Source organism: Mustela lutreola, chromosome 2, assembly GCF_030435805.1.
Source record: "Mustela lutreola isolate mMusLut2 chromosome 2, mMusLut2.pri, whole genome shotgun sequence".
NCBI lineage: Eukaryota > Metazoa > Chordata > Mammalia > Carnivora > Mustelidae > Mustela > Mustela lutreola.
In genome coordinates this window covers 87,203,018-87,222,142 of record NC_081291.1, presented here as the reverse complement: position 1 = coordinate 87,222,142, position 19,125 = coordinate 87,203,018, and the positions used below count along the sequence as shown (strand labels likewise).

Genomic DNA, 19,125 nt, shown 5'->3' with positions numbered 1-19,125 from the left:
TTCAGGGGGAAGCCTGCTTCTCCCTCTGCCTGTTACTTCCCCTGCTTGTGCTCTCTCTTTCTCTCTCTGACAAACAAATAAATAAAATCTTAAAACAAAAAAAAGTCTCTCTCCTACCCAGTTTCACTTTCATGTATCTTATGGTCTAATGGGGAAGACCGATATTTATCAGATAATATAAAATAAATGTAAAATTACAGTTCTGAAAAGTATGTTGAAAAGGTGGAACACATTTCTGTGAGAGCAGTCATAGGGTGACCACACCTAGCCAGGATAATCTGGAAAGGCTCTTCTGACGTAGCAGCAAATGGGCCGAGATCTAAAATGAGTCAGGAAACCCATTGTTTATGGAGGTAAAATGGGACTGTGAAGTGGTGATTCATGGAATCTAAGATGGATAAATAAGGATGTTAAAAAAAAAAAAAGAAGAAGGTTGTTAGGACAGATAGAAAATAGAGACCTTTATAAACTTGAAGTTCTTTTTTTAAAGATGTTGTTTATTTAAGAGAGAGAGGGAAAGAGCCTGAACAGAGGGAGGGGCAGAGGGAGAAGCAGGCTCCCCACTGAGCAGAGAGCCTGATATGAGGCTCCATCCCAGGACCCTAGGATCATGATCTGAGCCAAGGACAGACACTTAACCAACTGAGCCACACAGGCGCCCCTAAACTTGAAGTCCTGATGAAGTTAATAATGCAAATTGGAAGGAGAGGCTGTTACAGAGCCTAGGTTGTTTGAAATATAGATTTTTGAAATATAGCTATTGAAGAAAATGAAAACGTTAAGAGTATCACCATGGGAATGGGTGATTAGGATGAAATGAAGGATCTTGGAAATGAAGTTAGGAACCTCTGAGGTCAATTATTAGATTGATTATCTATGTGGACGGTGAGGTTCCCCAACATTTGTTTATGGCAGAGCTTGGAGGTAAGTCATGTGCCCAGTCACAGGTGAACACGGCAAATGACCTGAAAGAGGAAAAAAAGGAAGAAACATGGGGAGGAACAATGGTCTGGAGTGTCAGAGATCTGCTGCTATCACCTGAGAGAGGAGAAGGCTACAGGGCCAGCATGCCTTTGGGGAAGCCCAATTTCAATTAATTAAAGGTGGTAGAGGAGGGGTTCTGGGCCAGAGTGAGGTTATAGGGAGTTTGTTGATTATGGATCAGGAATTAAACGGGTATGGAGAAGGTTTTGTAGAATGGAAGTAGGCAAAGACTGTGAGGCGAGGTCATGGGCAAGGCAGTAGAAGTATTAAGGGATGGTACCCTGAAAAGTTGTTGAGGTGATGGTTTACATTTTGGATGTTGATATTTCAAAGCAAGGACTAGAGCCAAAATGGATTTAATTTAGCTCTCAAACACGTTTTTGATGATGGGTAGGAACTAATGAGTAAAAGCTAATGACTTTTTTTTTTTTTTTTTTTTTTTTTTTTTTGAGGCCAGATAGCAGCCAACAGAATCAGAATCCCTTTGTTTCCTAATGGGTGAAAAATGATATCTCCTTGCTGATTTAAATTGCATTTCTTTCATTTCAAGTGAGGTTGGGCATATTTTCATGTACTTTTAAAACAATTGCTTTAAATTAGATTATCTTTTTTCTTTTTTAAATTTGTACCAGCTCTCAGTAAATTTAGGAAATTAGCTTTTTGATATATGCATTTGAAATACTTTTTTCCATTATTTATTTGTCTTTGACTTTGTTTATGTTTAGTCATGTAGCAGTTTTAAAATTTATGTTCTGGATTTACCAATCTTTCTTTTTATGATTCTGGGTTTTGTGGTTCTGGGTTTCCTTTTCCCGTTCTAATACTGTTGATAATTTTACTTGTGACTTGTTTTGGAAGTTTTTGGGATTCATCTTAATAGTAAAATCTTTGTTCTACCTGGAATTAAATTAGGCATAAGAGGGGAGGAAGGGATCTAGCTTTATTTTCTTTCCAGATAGATGTTCATTTGTTCGGACTTAGCTACTGACATGAAATCTCACCTTTGCCATAAATAAAATTCCAATATAGTTGGGTCTATTTTTACAAGAACAAAGGTTTATGTGAGACTGCGTGGTATACTTGAGAGGCATGTCTTGGAGCAAAATAGACTAATTTCTTACTCTAACACTTAATGTTGACCTTGGACAAGGAACTTCCTGGGTTCCAGTTTTTTTTTTTTTTTTTTCATCTTCAAAACGGACATGACCATAGCCTTAGAGGACTATGACAGTGAGTGAGATCCATACACTAGAGCAGTGTCAGCAAGAAGGAGCACAGAGCAAAGGAGGTCAGGAAGTAGGGAGGGAGATTGTCTGAGACCCTGTAGGCCATTGTGAAGATTTTGTTTTTTCCCCAAGAGGAAGATGGGAGACCGCTAAAGATTTTTGAACAGACAAATGATATGATCTAACATATTTTACAAGGCTTTTGTATTGAAATTATACTGTACAAAGAAGCAAGGCAGAAGTGAGTTGTAGTTTTGAGGCAAGAGGTGATGAGGGATTAGACCAGGATGGGAGCAGAGATTTGAGTAGGAAATGATGGAATTCTGGATGTAGTTGCCATCAACTGAGATGGAAAGACATGGGAGTAGAGTAGGTTTGGAAGCAAAGACTGGGAGTTGGGAATTGATCATTAAATGTGTTAAATGTGAAAGATTTACCACATATCTAAGTATAGATGTCAGGTAGACACTGTATCCACTGGGGGTTCAGGAGAGAGAGCAGAACTAGAGACGAAATCTGAGAGTCATCAGTATACAGACTGTATGTAATATATTTAAAGTCATGGGCTGAGCTGAGATCACCAAGGGAGAAAGAAAGAGTTCGCAAGACTGAGCCCAAGGACTCAATGACATTAAGACATTGAGGAGAAAGGGGGTATCCACAAAGAAAGCTTCTTGCCAGTAAGGCAAGAAGAAACTGACCAACAGTGGTGTTTTAGAAGCCAAGTGTGGAGTAGTAGGGCTGAAAGCCTGATTGGAGTGGGTTTAAGAGAAGGTGAAGGAAGAAATAGTAGACAGAGTGAGTACATATAGTTCTATTAAGAAGGTTGGATGAGAAGGAGGATGGAGGAAGTATTGGTGAGGAGGAGGAGAAAGGAGAATGTATGACATTGTTGCCTGGGACAGTCAGGCATTTGTTGATCAACACAAGTGTTTGAGTTGGTGCCTCCCCAAGCATGGTTAGCATACCACTGTTGGTCTATGATATGTTTTTAAGGAGTACTTCAGGGCATACTTTTATAATCTTAGTCATCATACTTTGAGTCACTGTCTACTTTGAAAAAATACAACTAGCACTTATAGTGATATAAAAGTAATGGTACGAGTTCTTTTTGAAAAAAATTTATTTCAGAGAAAAAGTGAGTAAGTTTAAAGAAAAACATTAAAAGCTACACAGGGGCACCTGACCGACTCAGTCAGAAGAGCATGCAACTCTTGATCCTGGGGTAGTAAGTTTGAGCCCCACATTGAGGGGTAGATAATACTTAAAAATAGAGATAACTTAAAGAAAAGCAGTACAGGTAGTTGATAGATACGGTAAGTTGACACAAATACTTCAAGCTTAGGCAACACATGCTTAGGGCACTCAGGTTCTTTTATAATCTAGCTCCTTGTCTGACTGAAGTCATACTTTGTTTCTCAATCCTCCTAAAGAATTTTTCTCATCACTATCTCTGTCCAGACTCTGCATATGTCTTCTCTGAATCCTGTATTTTGACACTGGGCTACATTGTTACTTGTTTATATATTGTATCATTTGTGTGTTATATTTTCTTAGTGAGAATTTCAAGCTGCTTCTGCCTTCCCCCACTCAAATACACCCACCTACACATAAACACACCCACCCACACACAGTTCTCTTTGCAAGTGCATTTGCTGTGGCCTGCTGAGCCTTCCTAATGTTGGGGTCTATTTTGAAGAGTGGAGAGCCAGAGCAAGGCCAGTGTCTAGTAAGATGGGACCTAAGCTACGGTAATGGCTGACGCAGGCTACGAGAGCCAGGAAGTTCCAGGCTCAATGTCCAGGCGCAATGTCCAGAAGTAACAACAATCACAGACCCAACTTAGTTGTTGGCAGGATAAGGTGATCAGGCCTGGTGAGGAGAACATGGCAGCCAGCTTTTCCAGGTAGCAGTCCATGGGCAATCACGACAGGGCAATTGTTAAAGCAAAGGAATCCTCTCACAGTCAGATCACCACTTGCCTGCTTGCTTACGGATGGCCTCGGGCAGGAGGCCTGCCAGACTCAGGAGAGCACCAGGATCTCCCATCGCTACTGAAGGACACTTCTGGTTCGTAGAGGCTTGTTTTGATGAAACCTATCTGGATTTGAATCCTGGCTTCATCTACCTATGTGGCCTCCGTTTCTCCTCTATAAAATGGGGATAATAATTCCTAATAATTATTAACTAAACAATACCTTAATTACTAGTAATAGTTAAAAGAAAGTGGAGAATCCTCACAGAGAGATTAGTGAGTAACTAGGTAATGGCTTGACTTACAGTCAGTAGAAGGATAAACTACTTTATTATATTAAACCATTGGTGGAATGAACTGGTCAATATGCCAGCCATCCAATAGCATGAAGGGGCTGTATTATTTCTAATATGATTGAACCTAGGGGTCTTGGATGCAATTCCATTGCTGTATTCAGAATGTTAGGTCACTTTTGAGTGCTTTTTTTAGTTTAAAAAAATAATGTATAGAAATTAAAGAGGGCCCAGCCTATAAGTTATTGTGTTTAACAAGTATGTAATGAATGCCTATCCAATAAAGGCAGTATGCCCACAGGCCCCGAGGAAATGGTGGTGAGTAAGACAGGGATTGTCTCTGCTCATGTCCAGTTAGTGAATGATGATTGTGATCTATGCTAGATGAAGTGCAGGGTGCAAAGGAAACAGCTAATAGGGGGATCTTGTTTCTTTTAGGGGTGGTTGTTGGGGTGTTTAAAATGCGATCGGGAAGAGAAATAGAAGTTAGTTGGGTAGAGCAGGAGGTAAAAAGAGTATTTCAGGAAGACCACGTGTTAAGGCCTTGGGGCTGGAGGACCATGGGTTCCCCAGGCCTGAGAGATATTTAGTATGGCTGGAGTACAGAGAAGAATCAGTGTGGCCGAATATGATTGTGTTGTGGATGTAGGCCAGTACGTCACAGTCTTCTGGGTGACATTAAGGAGTTTGGATTTTGCCTTTAAAAAAAATGGGGAGGCCAAATGTACATTAGTGAAATGAGCTCGGAGACCACTCTGGCAGCAGTGTGGAAGGAGGTGGGGAGCAGTGCCAGAATGAAGGAGAGAGACCCATTAGGAAGCTACTATAGTGTTCCAGTTAAGACATGATCGGGGCATCCGCTGAGCTGGGAGCAGCAGAGGAAGAGTCACAGACCAATTTGAGATAGTTATAATAGCTCCCTTGGGAATAGAGGCTACTTCTGCCAGAGAAGGAAAGACAAGATTTTATTTTTAGAGTGAAGAGGTTATTGGCTGCTTGTCTTCTATTTCCACAGAGAAGGAAAGAAGAAACTATTTTACAACTTAATGAGGGAGAATTTGGGATTATTTCGTATAGTAATAGACCTGTCAAATAGAAACTGTGTAATTTTTAAATGAGGAGCTTTTAAAGTGAGATAGAGAAATCCATCCTGGAAGCAAGAAGATGGATCCAGTGACCTCTTGAACTGTTTTCTATTTCATAATTTCTTATTCCACATTTGCCGAGTACACCTCTTGTGAATACTAGGATATATTTTTATTTAAAAGCCATCCCCATGGGTGCCTGGGTGGCTCAGTGGGTTAAACCGCTGCCTTCGCTCAGGTTGTGATCCCGGGGTCCTGGGGTCGAGTCCCACATCAGGCTCCCTGCTCAGTGGGGAGCCTGCTTTCCCCCCTCTCTCTCTGCCTGCCTCTCTACCTACTGGTGCTCTCTTGTCTGTCAAATTAAAAAAAAAAAAAAGCCATCCCACTCTTGAGCACTGAGTATTCCCAGAAGTTCTCCTGGAGCATTTACACACTTTATCTGTGAGAAAGAGAAGCATATCTGGATAGCCAGGAACAGTCCTGGAATAGACTGAGGCCCCGGCATTCTAGGGAACGCAAACAACCCTTGACAAGACCACTGTGTGACCATGGCAGATCAAGACAAAAACAAGACCACTTAGTAACCATGTGTGAGCACAGGAGAAAACATGAATGACTTCCAAACCACGAAAACAACCAAACATCTCCCCTGTCCTGGTGGATGGGAATGGTTGCTGCTGCTTTACCAACAACAGCCTTAGTCTCATTCCATTCTTCTTAGCTTCCATATAGAATTATGAAGATAATCATAGAATTACCCACATCCTGATAACATCCAATCCAGAGCAAAGCCCTACTTTCTGGAGTTCTCCCTCACATCACCTAACTAACACAAGCCCAAATCCTTTATAAAGCCCTTCTAATAATGCTTTTCAGTGAGGTGACCTGTGGTTCCCCAGAGGTATGTTCTCCATTACTGCAACAAGTCAAGAGACCCAGCTTTTTCAACTACCCATGCTCCCCCTGGTCTTTGGCTCAAGAGCATTAGTAAACATAAGGAACAGTCTGTGGGGTTTGTATCTTTTCCCACCCTTCTGCTATTGAGGTAAAAAATTCAAATTTGGGGGGCACCTGAGTGATTCCATCAGTTAAGCCTCCAGCTCTTGGTTTCAGCTCAGGTCATGACCTCAGGGTCTGAGATTGAGCCCCACGTCATCGATTTCCATGCTCAGCAGGGAGTCTGCTTGAGATTCTCTCTCCCCCTCCCCCTCTACATCTCCCCTTACTCACGCACGCATTCCCTGTCTCTCTAATAAATAAATAAATATTTAAAGAAATTCAAATTTTTCTGTGTTTTGCTATATCGCATAACTGGTATCTTCTAGTTTTGTATGTGCTGTCTTGACACCTGTAAGAGCACGGCAGTTCTGGCCAGGTTCTTTGTTAAACATTGTAGTCCACTTCTTTATCTTGTTATATCACCAAGTTCTTATGTCAGGGGAAGAACAATTATTGACAAAAATCTGACTTTCTTGTTAACATTTTTGCATTTGGTAAGTTATGCAAATTGACGATATGACAAGTGAAATAATCTTAACTCAGCCAAATCATACTGCCTGTTCATAATAATGAGGCCTTTCTATTTGCAGCAAAAGTGGCTCTTTTGTGTTCAAGATTTTTAGTTTGTCCACATCTGTGAGAGAATTCCCAAAGGAACTTTGATCTTGTATGCCCATGGTTGAGTATTCATGGATGTTGCTGAAGGTTCATTACTCATACATGGGCAGACTGCCTTCTTCCACATGGCTTTCTCTTTCAGCTAATTCCGTATATATAGAATGCAGTACTCAGCAACATCGTGTATGCAGTAGATTTGTGACAGACTTTGGGGGGAGCTGGGCTGTTTGTGAGTACCTACATTAAATGGCCCCCAGTGTTTGAGGGCTGTGCTGTGGGGGGACGTGCTACAATGTTATTCAAGAAACTTAATTCAAAATTACACAACCCTCACTAAAACTTGTATTACATGCTGGTGAAATACTCAAATGAAAACATCATCTCTCTATATGTGCATTTTGAGTGGATAATGAAAGTGATTGTATATTCATTCTTCATATACTTTTCTTGCATCAGTGCACCATCCTCTCACCCCTCTGTATTCTGGACAGAAGGCTCCCCTTTGTGAGTCAGCCAGTGGGCTGAATGAAGGAGGCAGAGGGGATTATTAAGTGACACTGACAGCTAAATAATCATTTTGTTGTGCTTTGGGAATTAGAATGAAGATGGGGATCAGAATAGAGAGAGGGTCTAAGGAAGAACTGTTTTTTGCAACTAAAACTATTATCGCATCCTCCTATGTAATGTTTCAGCTCTTGCACATTCTGAAGATATCACCCCATTTTGATACTGAGAGGGAAGAGAGAGAACCAGGAATGCGGAAAATGGTTAGAACGTGGTCAAGATTTTGAGTGTCTTCTAGGAGATAATTTCTATTTTATTTTGTAACATTAAATTAAATGAAATAAGTCAAACCTTTTGAATGGTTATGAATAGATATTAAATGTATTTGTTAAATTGCTTATGATTCATTAATTCTCAAACATTAAATGTTAATCAGTAAAAAGCTACTTTTAAATTACTAAATTGAATCTTTTAAGAGAGATTGGTTTTACAGACTAGAAACTTTTTTTTTTTTACTAATAAAAAGATCACTGAAGATTTTCTTCTGGAGCAGTTTTATAAGAAGACAGAACAAGTAACTAGAATTTTAGATATTCTCATATTAGAAAGCTATTGTTTTAATAAAATAAATACCTCTTTTTGTACCATTAATAGATGGAATGCTTTAAAACTAGTTTCTACTTTTATCTCATCTTTTAAAAGGATTGTTTCTTTGTTTATATTAAATTTTTAACCTTGTTTTAAAACAGTTATAAATTTACAGAAAAGTTGCAAAAATAGTAGAAAGATCCATAGATTTTTGTATGAATTTTATCAAGATTTTCTGCTTGTTACCATTTTTGCATTCTCTTACTCTCTGTCTCTCTGAGCACACACACACACACACGCAAACATGCAGATATGTACACATATATATTGCTGTGAATTTTGTTTTTGCTTGAACTACTTGACAATATGTTGCACATATGATGCCCTGAAATTCCTTAATATTTAGCGTGTATTTACCATGCAAAAATCAAAATTATGAAATTGACATTTATCTAACATTACCATCTAATCCATAAATTCCACTCCAAATTTGCCTGTTTCCTCCAAAATTGCCCTTATGGCTCCAAGGTCCAGTCCAGAATCAAGTATTACATTTAGCTGTTACTCCAGGTGGAAAAATTTCCAAATCTTTGTCTGTAATGAACTTGACATTTTTGAAGAGGAGATGCCACTTATGTTGCAGAGTCTTTCTTTCATTGGAGGTCACATGATATTTCCTCATATGCATTTTGGGCAAGAATGATCTTTTTTAATTTCTATTTTTGTATGTGTTACATAATATAATTTATCAGAAGAGTAGCACATATATATATAATTTATAAATAAATGGAGGTCCGTGCATAACAATGTTTCTACTAATGGTGATACGTGAAGATAAAGATTTGGAAGCCACTGTGCTAAGTGATAGTGAGGATAACAGTCTAGATGCTGGGTGGTGGAAAGAAGAGAATGAGTGTTTTTTAACTTGGGCATTGTAGGAACCCAGAAGCCTTGAGCTGATGAATTATCCTGGTTCTGAGTTAAGACCATAATTCTAAGCCTCACATATTTTTTTTTTTAAAGATTTTATTTACTTACTTGACAGATCACAAGTAGGCAGAGAGGCAGGCAGGAAGAGAGAGAGGAGGAAGCAGGCTCTCCGCGGAGCAGAGAGCCTGATGTGGGGCTCCATCCCAGGACCCTGGGATCATGACCTAAGCTGGAGGCAGAAAGGCAGAAGCTTTAACCCACTGAGCCACCCAGGCGTCCCTAAGCCTCACATCTTTGAGTGATCAGATGCTTTACTCTAATTAAAAGCTTGTGTTTAGGGGCACCTGGGTGGCTCTGTGGGTTAAGCTCTGCCTTTGGCTCAGATCATGGTCTCAGGGTCCTGGGATTGAGCCCCGAATCAGGACTCTCTGCTCAGTGGGGAGCCTACTCCCCCCCTCTCTCTGCCTACTTGTGATCATTCTCTGTCAAATAAATAAATAAAATCTTTAAAAAAAAAAGCTTGTATGTAGAAATTTAAGATTCTTATTTTCTTATTTGACAGACAGAGATCACAAGTAGGCAGAGAGGCAGGCAGAGAGAGAGAGGAGGTTGCAGGCTCCCTGCGAAGCAGAGAGCCCTATGCGGGGCTCCATCCCAGGACCCTGGGATCATGACCTGAGCCAAAGGCAGAGGCTTTAACCCACTGAGCCACCCAGGCGCCCCAATGTGTATAGAAATTTAAAAACCTATGTTTTCCATTTATTTAGATACTTGATTTTAATGGATGTCATACTGGAAAAAGTTCTTCCAGCAATATATAAACCCAAATACAAAGAGCATACCCTTGAGTATGCGTTCCAAACTGTAATATTTATCTTTTAAACCTAATAGAATATTTTTGTTAAAAAAAAACTAGGAAATTTTTTACCTATTGAAAATTTATAATTAAAAAGATTAACATGTTGATTTAACATGCACTGAAATGATCAGCAAGTTAAAATAATTTTCCAGCTTTCTTAAGTGTGCATGTATTAGAGTTTTTATGGGCTATGTAAGTTTTGGCGACAATAACTTGTAATAATGGAAGCACTTCCAAACTTCTGCTTTCTTTCTTTTCTTTTTTTTTTTTTAATATTTTATTTGCTTATTTGACAGAGAGCTAGAGAGAAAGCACAAGTAAGCAGAGCAGCAGGGAGACTAGGAGAGAGAGAAGCAGGCTCTCTGCTGAGCAGGGAGCCCGATGCGGGGCTCGATCCCAGGACCCTGGAATCATGACCAGAGCTGAAGGCAGCCGCTTAACCACCTGAGCCACCCAGGCGCTCCCAAACTTCTGCTTTCATAAAGCTATCTCCATAGCATAAATGCCTTTCAAGTAGTTTACTTTCTCACATATTGTTAGATTGAATATTTTGTGGTAGGTGGAATTCTCATGCCCGCTAACTGCAAAAGTCAGCACATCTGAATCTATTTATTTATTTGTTTGTTTGTTTGTTGCTAGAGAAAAATGAAGTACTCATCTTTAAGTCAGCCAGCTCTTGTAGGATTTGCCCAGTCACCTGCAATTCTCTGTGTGATTGTTTTACTGGATGCTGTGGTGCACTGCTATGTTTCCACTATGTTGGTGTCCAAGAAGTCGTTCTCTAGGCATTGCACTCAGTAGAAAGGTGTCTCACCTCTTTCCACGGGGCAGGTCTCATCTAAAGACTGGCCAGGGCTGGATATAAAGGCTCAGACACCCTGCTGAAAGGTGGAACAAAAAGCACCAGCCTAACCCCAGTGCTGCCCATGGGATTGGTTGAGGAACAATTAAATTTAATTTCTCCCTCTGCTCAGTCTTGCCTTTTACACTTCCCCATAGCTGATCTTAAGGGGACTCTCCAGTAAAATTTCTGTATGTGATTTTTCTCAGAATCTTCTTACCAGGGAATCTGATCTAAGAAATTTACCTTCCATAAAGGTATGTAGAATCCCTTACATTTTCAAAAGTTGTTTTTATAAAGCTAATCTCACCTATGATATTTTGTAGCACTGTAGTTTGACGGGGAGAAGAGAGAGAGAGAGAGAGAGAGAATGAATCCCAAGCAGCCTCCATGTCCAGCATGAGCCTCATATGGCATTTTGGTCTCACAACCCTGAGATCATGACCTGAGCCAAAATCAAGAGTTGGATGGTTAACTGACCAAACCACCCAGGCACCCCTATCCTGTAGCACTTTGATTTTTTAAAGCATCACCATCTTTGCTATAATAGCTTGCCTGTGAATGATAGAGGGAATGCATTTCATGTGGAGTACTTTATTTACAGCTTTTTGGGGGAATTTTAAAAATTCCAATTCAAATAGTTGCTGGAAATATCTTAACTGTCATAATTTTTCTAAAAAGTTATTTATTTTTGAAAGAAAATGTTATTTGGTCCTTTTTTTGGTAGCTCTCCCCCCCCACTACACAAGCCCTTCATGTGTTTTATTATTGGAAGCAGAATCCAGAAAATACCATAGCTGAAATGTGTTAGAAGCATCAGCATTTCATCCAAATATATAGCAAACCTTCAACACTACGTAATCTGTTCCAGCATTTGTTTCTTCACTCTTCTATAATGCTTTCCATATATCATTCAACAATATTTGCTGACAAAGATATACATTTTAGCTTTCACCACATGCTTTTTGTTTTGTTTTGTTGTGTTTCAGCCATTTTAACTGCGACAGAAAGAATAAGTATTTCCCCAGTGGATGTGGCTATGTCTTTTGCCTTTGCTTTAAAATGAGGAATGTCAAAAGACATTTAAATATTTATTACCATATTTCACTACACTTTGTAAAATTCTTTATTTAGTGTTGCATGACTTCATCAGTCTCTGAAAAATATGATTTTTCTTCAGGTTTGAGATGCTTCGTTTTAACGTATCCCACTAATCTTTATGGCATGATGCTATCATTTGCTACTTCTGTTTCTGGCAATATGACAAACTAGATTATCCAGGAAGCTTCCTGCTATAAAACACTCGCACATGCTAGATAAAATATAGAACGATGTCATTTTTAAATATGTAGCTGAATGAGAAAGCATGTAAGGAAATTCCCAATGGGCAAAAAATGAAGCACAAAGTGAAAACCAGAGCCAAACCATGCTGGTTGGTGCTTTGAGAGCCTCGGGAGTGGGAGGAGGAGAAGCGATGGAATACTTGCGTCTCTCATATAGAGATCTAGATCTTAGTGCCTACACAAGAATAGAATATAATGTCTTGAGATTTCATGAGTTTACAGATCACATTTGAGACAATGGAAAGATCTGGGGCCTTTGAAGGTTCACACTAGAAAAACTGTCTACCCACTAGAAAAACTGTGCAGAATAGTGTCCGAGGGGCATTTGTAAGTCCTTGTTTAGATTTTAGAGAGAGAAAGTCTTTAATGAAAATTCATAACTGTATCCCTATCCTCACCCACAGCTGAGATTTAAATATTCCTAGTTGTCAGGTTCTAGAAACACTGAGCCAATAAATTAACATAATTGTGGCCCGAGTGTGTGAAAACTCTGAGCATTTGGGAAAGTAGTTATAGAATCTCTCTGGGGGAACACCCTTAATCCAGACTGTACAGGATTTCTGCTGGTAGTATCCTGAAGCATCCCGAGGAATTCACAATACCAAATTACAAAGTGCATAAGAAAACAATATACTGTCATTGAGAGTCACCATACACAGTATAGAATAATAAGCGGTAATATAATTAAGAACTTCAGATAAGAGAACTACTCAACAGTAAAAATAAAATAAGTGTGCTTAAGATAATTAAGGACATAAACCAAATCAAAGCCATGAGAAAAAAGCAGACACCATGAAAAAGTTCAAGACGACTGGAAAAAAGGACACAAATGCAACCAAATAGAACTTTCAGAAATGAAAAATATCGTCACTGACATCAAAAACTCGGTGGACAGATTGAACAGTAGATTGGTGCCAGATGAAGACAGAATACACTGGAATACAGATCTTGTTGGAAATGGTGATGCAGTTACTTCCGTTTTGCCTTTGGATATTGCACCTTGCCCATCTGGCTGCTTCTCTGAAGAGAAAGCCTGCTTTGAGTTAGTTTTCTGTCCATTGTTCTGCTTTCCTGTGCAAATCTTCTGCATTTCTGGCTCCTTTCTCTCTCAGTCTGTGTTTCTATGAGTGGGCCATTTTATCAGAGATGCCTCTGCATGTGGCATACTTTGATATTTGAAATTAATCTGCTTCTTTATTGATAAAGGATACTTTTCCTAATATCGAAAGAAGCTACATTTTAGATCACTGAGCCCGCCAGAGAAAAACAAGAAATCTACAGATGGTCAAATAGTCTTGACTGAAAAAAATAAATAGATAGAGATATTCCATAAAATAGATCATCTGAATTGGCTCACTGTCCTACAAAGATTTATAAACCTGGTAAATTAAATTAATTTTAAACAATTATATTAACAATTATGTTGATTAAGATGATCTTAGGAATTAAACTTGTTTCAAAAAAGCAAGTAATCTGTCTATCCTTGTTAATTTACTGATAGATCAGGAGAATACTAGAGATAGAGTATGGGAAAATTCATCTAAGCAGGCTAGATGAATGTACATTATGTCAATCAAGGTGCAGGAAATACTAACTATTCTAGGTATTCCAAGCAGGAAAGAATTTACTGTATTTCACGAAAATTTAACAACTGTCAGATGCACCACTGTTTGTTTGTTTATTTATTTATTTATAAGACTGACTTACTTATTTGAGAGAGAGAGAGAGAAAGGGGTAGAAATAGAGTGAGGGGAGGGGCAGAGGGAGAGACTCTTCAAGCCAACTCCCCGCCAGGTATGGAGCCCTGCACAGGGCTTGATCCCACAACCCAAGAGATCATGACCTGAGCGGAAACCAAGAGTCATATGCTTGACTGAGGCGCCCAGGTGCCCCTTGCACCACTGTTTATAAGAAATACAAAATGCTATTAAATTATGCCAAATGCTTTAATCTGTTTTTTTTTTTTTAATTTAAATTCAAGTTAGTTAACATATAGTGTGGTATTGGTTTCAGGAGTAGAATTTAGTGATTAATCACTTACATATAATACCCAGTGCTTCATCGCAACAAGTGCCCTCCTTAATGCCCATCACCCACTTAGCCCATCCTCCCCACCTCCTCTTCAGCTTTCGTCAGTTCTATTATGGTTTGCTTCTCTCTATGTTTTTATCTTATTTTGTTTTTCCATCTCTTTCCCTATATCCATTTGTTTTGTTTCTTTTTTTTTTTTTAAGATTTTATTTATTTATTTGACAGATAGAGATCACAGTAGACAGAGAGGCAGGCAGAGGGGGGGGGGAAGCAGGCCCCCTGCTGAGCAGAGAGCCCGATGCGGGACTCGATCCCAGGACCCTGAGATCATGACCTGAGCCGAAGGCAGCGGCTTAATCCACTGAGCCACCCAGGTGCCCCGATTTGTTTTGTTTCTTAAATTCCACATGTGAGGGGCACCTGGGTGGCTCAGTGGGTTAAACCTCTGCCTTCAGCTCAGGTCATGATCTCAGGGTTTTGGGATCGAGCCCTGCATTGGGCTCCCAGCTCAGCGGGGAGCTTTCCCCCATCCCTCTGCCTACCTGTCTGCTTAGTTGTGATCTCTCTCTCTCTCTCTCAAATAAATAAATAAATAATCTTTTAAAAAATTCCACATACGAGTTAAATATATTTGTCTTTCTCTGACTGACTTATTTCACTTAGCATAATACACTCTAGCTCCATCCACGTGCCTTAATAAATCTTTAGTGAATTGGTTACATCTGTCCTTTATTGTTTTGAAGTTATTTCATCTATTTTGAGGGATTTGGTTATTTCTTCTGCTTTTGGTTGCATTGCTTAACATGAGATAGGCAATCCTTTTATATATACCTCAGTAACAAAACTGGGAAGTTCTGCTCTAAAGCAGGGACTGCCAGATTTTAGCCCATGGGCCAAATCTGTAAATAAAGTTTTACTGGAACATAACCATGTCCTTTAACTTAGCTGCTGTGTATATCCCGTTTTGGGCCACACATAGTTGTAACAGAGATTGTATGATTCCTATTGAAAAGCTGGTCCTTTAGATAAAAAAAGTTTGCCAATGCTTGGTATAGGGAAATATGTGTTATAAAAAGAGCTACCATTTATCAACATCGTGGCACACTGTAGCGAGTACTTTAAATGGAGTAGAAGTCTCTCATCCAAGATGGCCAGGACAAATGTTAGTTGATGACTTGACACAGTCAGTCAGTCCACGAATATTATAGAGCACCTGTCATCTACCAGGCAATATGCTTAAGGGGCTTGGAACTCAGAGGGTGAACAAAACAAAGATCATTGTCTTTGTGGAGCTTACATTCTAGTTGGCGGTAGTAGGGCAGGATAGGAATCCCTAAGAGGTGATAGAAATAACTCAATTGATATTTAAAACCAATATTACATAGCTCAGGAGAGGTATGTATGAAACATAAAATAGGGAAAGAAGTGTTAGAGGGAGGATTTTACATTGAAAATAGGGAAGTCAGGGAAATCTCACAGAAATGGTATTTCAGTGAGGACCTGAAGGAGGTGAGCACAGGCCTTGCAGATATCCGAGGGCTGAGCATTCCAGGTGCAGAAGTAAAGAGGAGATGTGCCTCATGATTTAAAGAAAAAGTAAGAAGGCTTATGTGTTTGGAAGGGAGAAATGAATAGGAAATAAGATCAAAGAGGTAGGAAGAAACAGGAGCAGGGATGGAACAAATTATGGTCTGTTGTGATGTTTTGGGGTTTTTCCCCATGAGCGGGCTGGGAAGCCATTGGAGAGTTTGGAGCCATAGAGCAGCGTGAACTTGCCTAAACCGATACTTTGTTGAGACCAGACAGAAACAGGCAAAGCCCATTAGAGAGGGGTTTGGAGGCGATTAAGGAGCATTTTCAATGTGAGAATTGGTGGTAGCGTAGGCAATCGAGGTGGTGATAAAGATGGTGCAAATATAGATGTCAACTTTTCACAGTGGAAAGCTTTGGGTATATAAATATTGAGAGAACAATTTCATAAGTTCCTCCACCTTCAAACAGATTATTAATTTAGGAGTAGTTTTCAGTCCTCTGTAAACCACTCAATTCTGCCTAGCATATTATTTAGAAGAGATCCCAGACAATTCTGATCTGTTTTGAGAATAGAATCAACAGGATTTGCTGCCATTTCAGATGTGAGGTGTGGGATTCAAGGATCGCCCTGAGATCACCTGTTTGGGGTGTGTGTGTGTGTGTGTGTGTGTGTGTAGCTGAGACTTGCTGACTTGGGAAAGACTAATGGAGAAACAGCTTTTTTGGTGGGCTGGGTGAGATTCAGGAGTTTGTATTTTTACATAGTAGTTTTGAGATGTCTATTAGCTATACAAGAAGTGAGATCTTAGCAGGCAGCAAGATTGATCTATGTATCTATCTATTCATTTGTATCTCTCTTTATATCTATATATGTATCCAAACTACTTAGTGTGGAAATTGCAGTGGGGGGATTCTTCATGATTGGCACGTGCTGATTTCATGTTACATTCCCCTCTTTTGGTCCTTTGAATACCAAATGTTGTTGCATTGCGGGACCACCGGGGGAGACTTCAAAAAAAATCCTGATGCCCAGGTTGTGATTCTGGGCATCCTGTACCCATGATATCAGCATATCTGGGGTGGAGCCAGGCATCAGTACTTTTAAAAAGTCTCCAGGTGATTTCACTATGCAGTTAAGCTCAGAAACGGACTGCTGTAGCCCCTGGATACTCAAAATGTGGTTCTCTGTCCAGCAAAGGTGGTCTTCCTGCCAGCAGCATTCGCATACCTGAGTTTGTTAGAAATGCAGAATTTCAGGCCCTATTTCACCCTCTTAAATATAAACTTGCATTTTAACAAACTGCTCCAATGATTTATGTTTACACTGATGTCCGGGAAGCACTATGTATATGTCTTGTGCTTTTGCAGAAACTGTCTTCGACCCACCCTGCGGGCTCACTTCCATCTCTCCTTTCAGGCATCCTCCTCCTGGAAGATTTCCTCATGCTTCCTTCCGCAGCTGCAGCTATACTTCTGGGGACAGCCTCTATTCACCTTTACCATATCCCTTATTATGGCTTACTGTAATTGTAGGGTTAGCCAATAGATTTTAAAGATTTTTGCTAAAAATCTCCTAGATTTTGAACACACAGTGGCAGAGTGTATCGCTGGGGCTCCGTCAGTGTTTGTGGATTTGAGTGGCTAAGGCAGAAATTGTTCAGGTGTGACTCATGGGTCTAGATGGCAAGGCCCTGGCTCTGTCAGATCAAACCACTGGAGGGACTGTCTATCACAAGCAGCAGGCCCTGATGTGTGTGAGTTCTGATCACTGGGCTGCCTGAGGCTGTTGACTCTCTTAGATTTTTCTTGCCTTGGGGAGGGAGACTGTGGCTTGCAGGGTGGGTGCTCATAGCCAGGGGGAGCTCTGAATTCTGTAGGTGTATCTCGCTCACAGCTGTGACAGAGAATGAGGTTGGGAGAGCTTGAACTTCTTCTAAGATCTTATTAAAATTGGTTCCTATTGATGAAGTCTTAGAATATGAGTGAGATTCGATGGGGTGAGGTCTGGAGCCGATGACCAAGAAAGAATTCTTGAGACATCTTTGGTGCAAAATGGTGGTTTAATAAGCATAGGGACAGGACCCGTGGGCAGGAAGAGCTGCTGCCCAGGGTTGTGAGGGGTGTCAGGTCATGTACTGTGGGGTTGGGGAAGGTAAGGAAAAGGGAGATTTCAATGGAACACCTACAAGATACCAGATACCAGAGATCTTGTCATTGTCAAGGTCATTTTTCCCTCTAGCAAGGTATTAACATTAAAGAGAGGTGGAAGATCCCTAAAGAATGTCACATATGTCCCACCCAGGAGTGGCGGTGGGGATGCAGGGTGTCGGCTTTTGCTTTGTCCTCAGCCAGCCTTCTGTTCCCTCATCATTTCCCCCCTGAACAATTTTGATCCTTAAATCTTTTTTTTTTTTTTTTTCCCCAAAAACGCTTTATTACAGATGGGCAGGGGGCTCAATCCTTCTTGGCCGCCGCTTTCCTCATGGTGGCGAGGACGTTGCTCAGCTCCTCTTGCTCCCTCTTGGCGTGGATGTGCGTCCCCACCCTTTTCTTGATGAACTTGAGGGCGCGCTTGTCCTTGCACTCCTTGAGCAGCTCCATGGCCCGCCGCTCGTAGGGGGCGAAGCCGCACACCTCTCGGATCATGTCCCGCAGGAACTTGGTGTGCTTGGTGAGGCGCCCGCGGCGGCGGCTGTGCCTTGGCTTGCTCACGTTCTTGGTCACTTTGTGGCCCTTGTTGAGGCCCACGGCCATAGGGTAGCGCAGAGCCATGGCTGCAACTCTCCAATGGCTCCCGCGGCGGAAGGGCATGACCCTTAAATCTTTAAGGTTGTTGACGATGGAAGGTCTCATCTTCTGTAACTTCTTCCTGCTGAATAGGGGCATAGAGCTGTCCCTACTTATGGGTCAATATTGGTCAGTTGAGGAATATGCAGGGGAATTATGAAAGAAGGAGGCAGCTGAATCCAATGCTGACAGTGTCTCTGTTAGTGGTCAGGATCATCTGTGGAAGTTATGGCCGCAAAGGAGTTGATGCCAGGTGAGGAGACATTGGAGAGAACAGCAAAACATGATTAGTGTAACAAAAAGAAAAGGAAGTTCAGATAAGTTTTTTGCTAGTTGACAAAAAAACCCTTTTTCAGTCTGGGAGTTTAATCAATTATTAAAGGAGAGAGGGACTGTTCAAAGTGCTAACTTGAGTAAGTCACATTTTGTGATAATCTGGAACATAAATATTTTGTGATAATCTGGAACATAAACATAGTATTTTGTTTTTGTGATAGCACAACTTCTACCTTGTATATCAGTTAAAACA

General features: G+C 40.4%; 1 protein-coding gene across 1 annotated transcript; it reads right to left on the bottom strand.

Moving 5' to 3' along the window:
- Positions 1–18,211: 18,211 nt before the first annotated feature.
- On the bottom strand, positions 18,212–18,710 carry LOC131825826 (large ribosomal subunit protein eL36-like). The gene has a single exon (XM_059165200.1). The coding sequence runs from the start codon at positions 18,693–18,695 to the stop codon at positions 18,264–18,266; it is 432 nt and encodes a 143-aa protein (XP_059021183.1). The 5' UTR covers positions 18,696–18,710; the 3' UTR covers positions 18,212–18,263.
- Positions 18,711–19,125: the final 415 nt, after the last annotated feature.

Coding starts and splice junctions, on each gene's coding strand:
- LOC131825826 (XM_059165200.1), bottom strand. CDS start 18,695: ATGCCCCTATTCAGCAGGAAGAAGTTACAGAAGATGAGACCTTCCATC.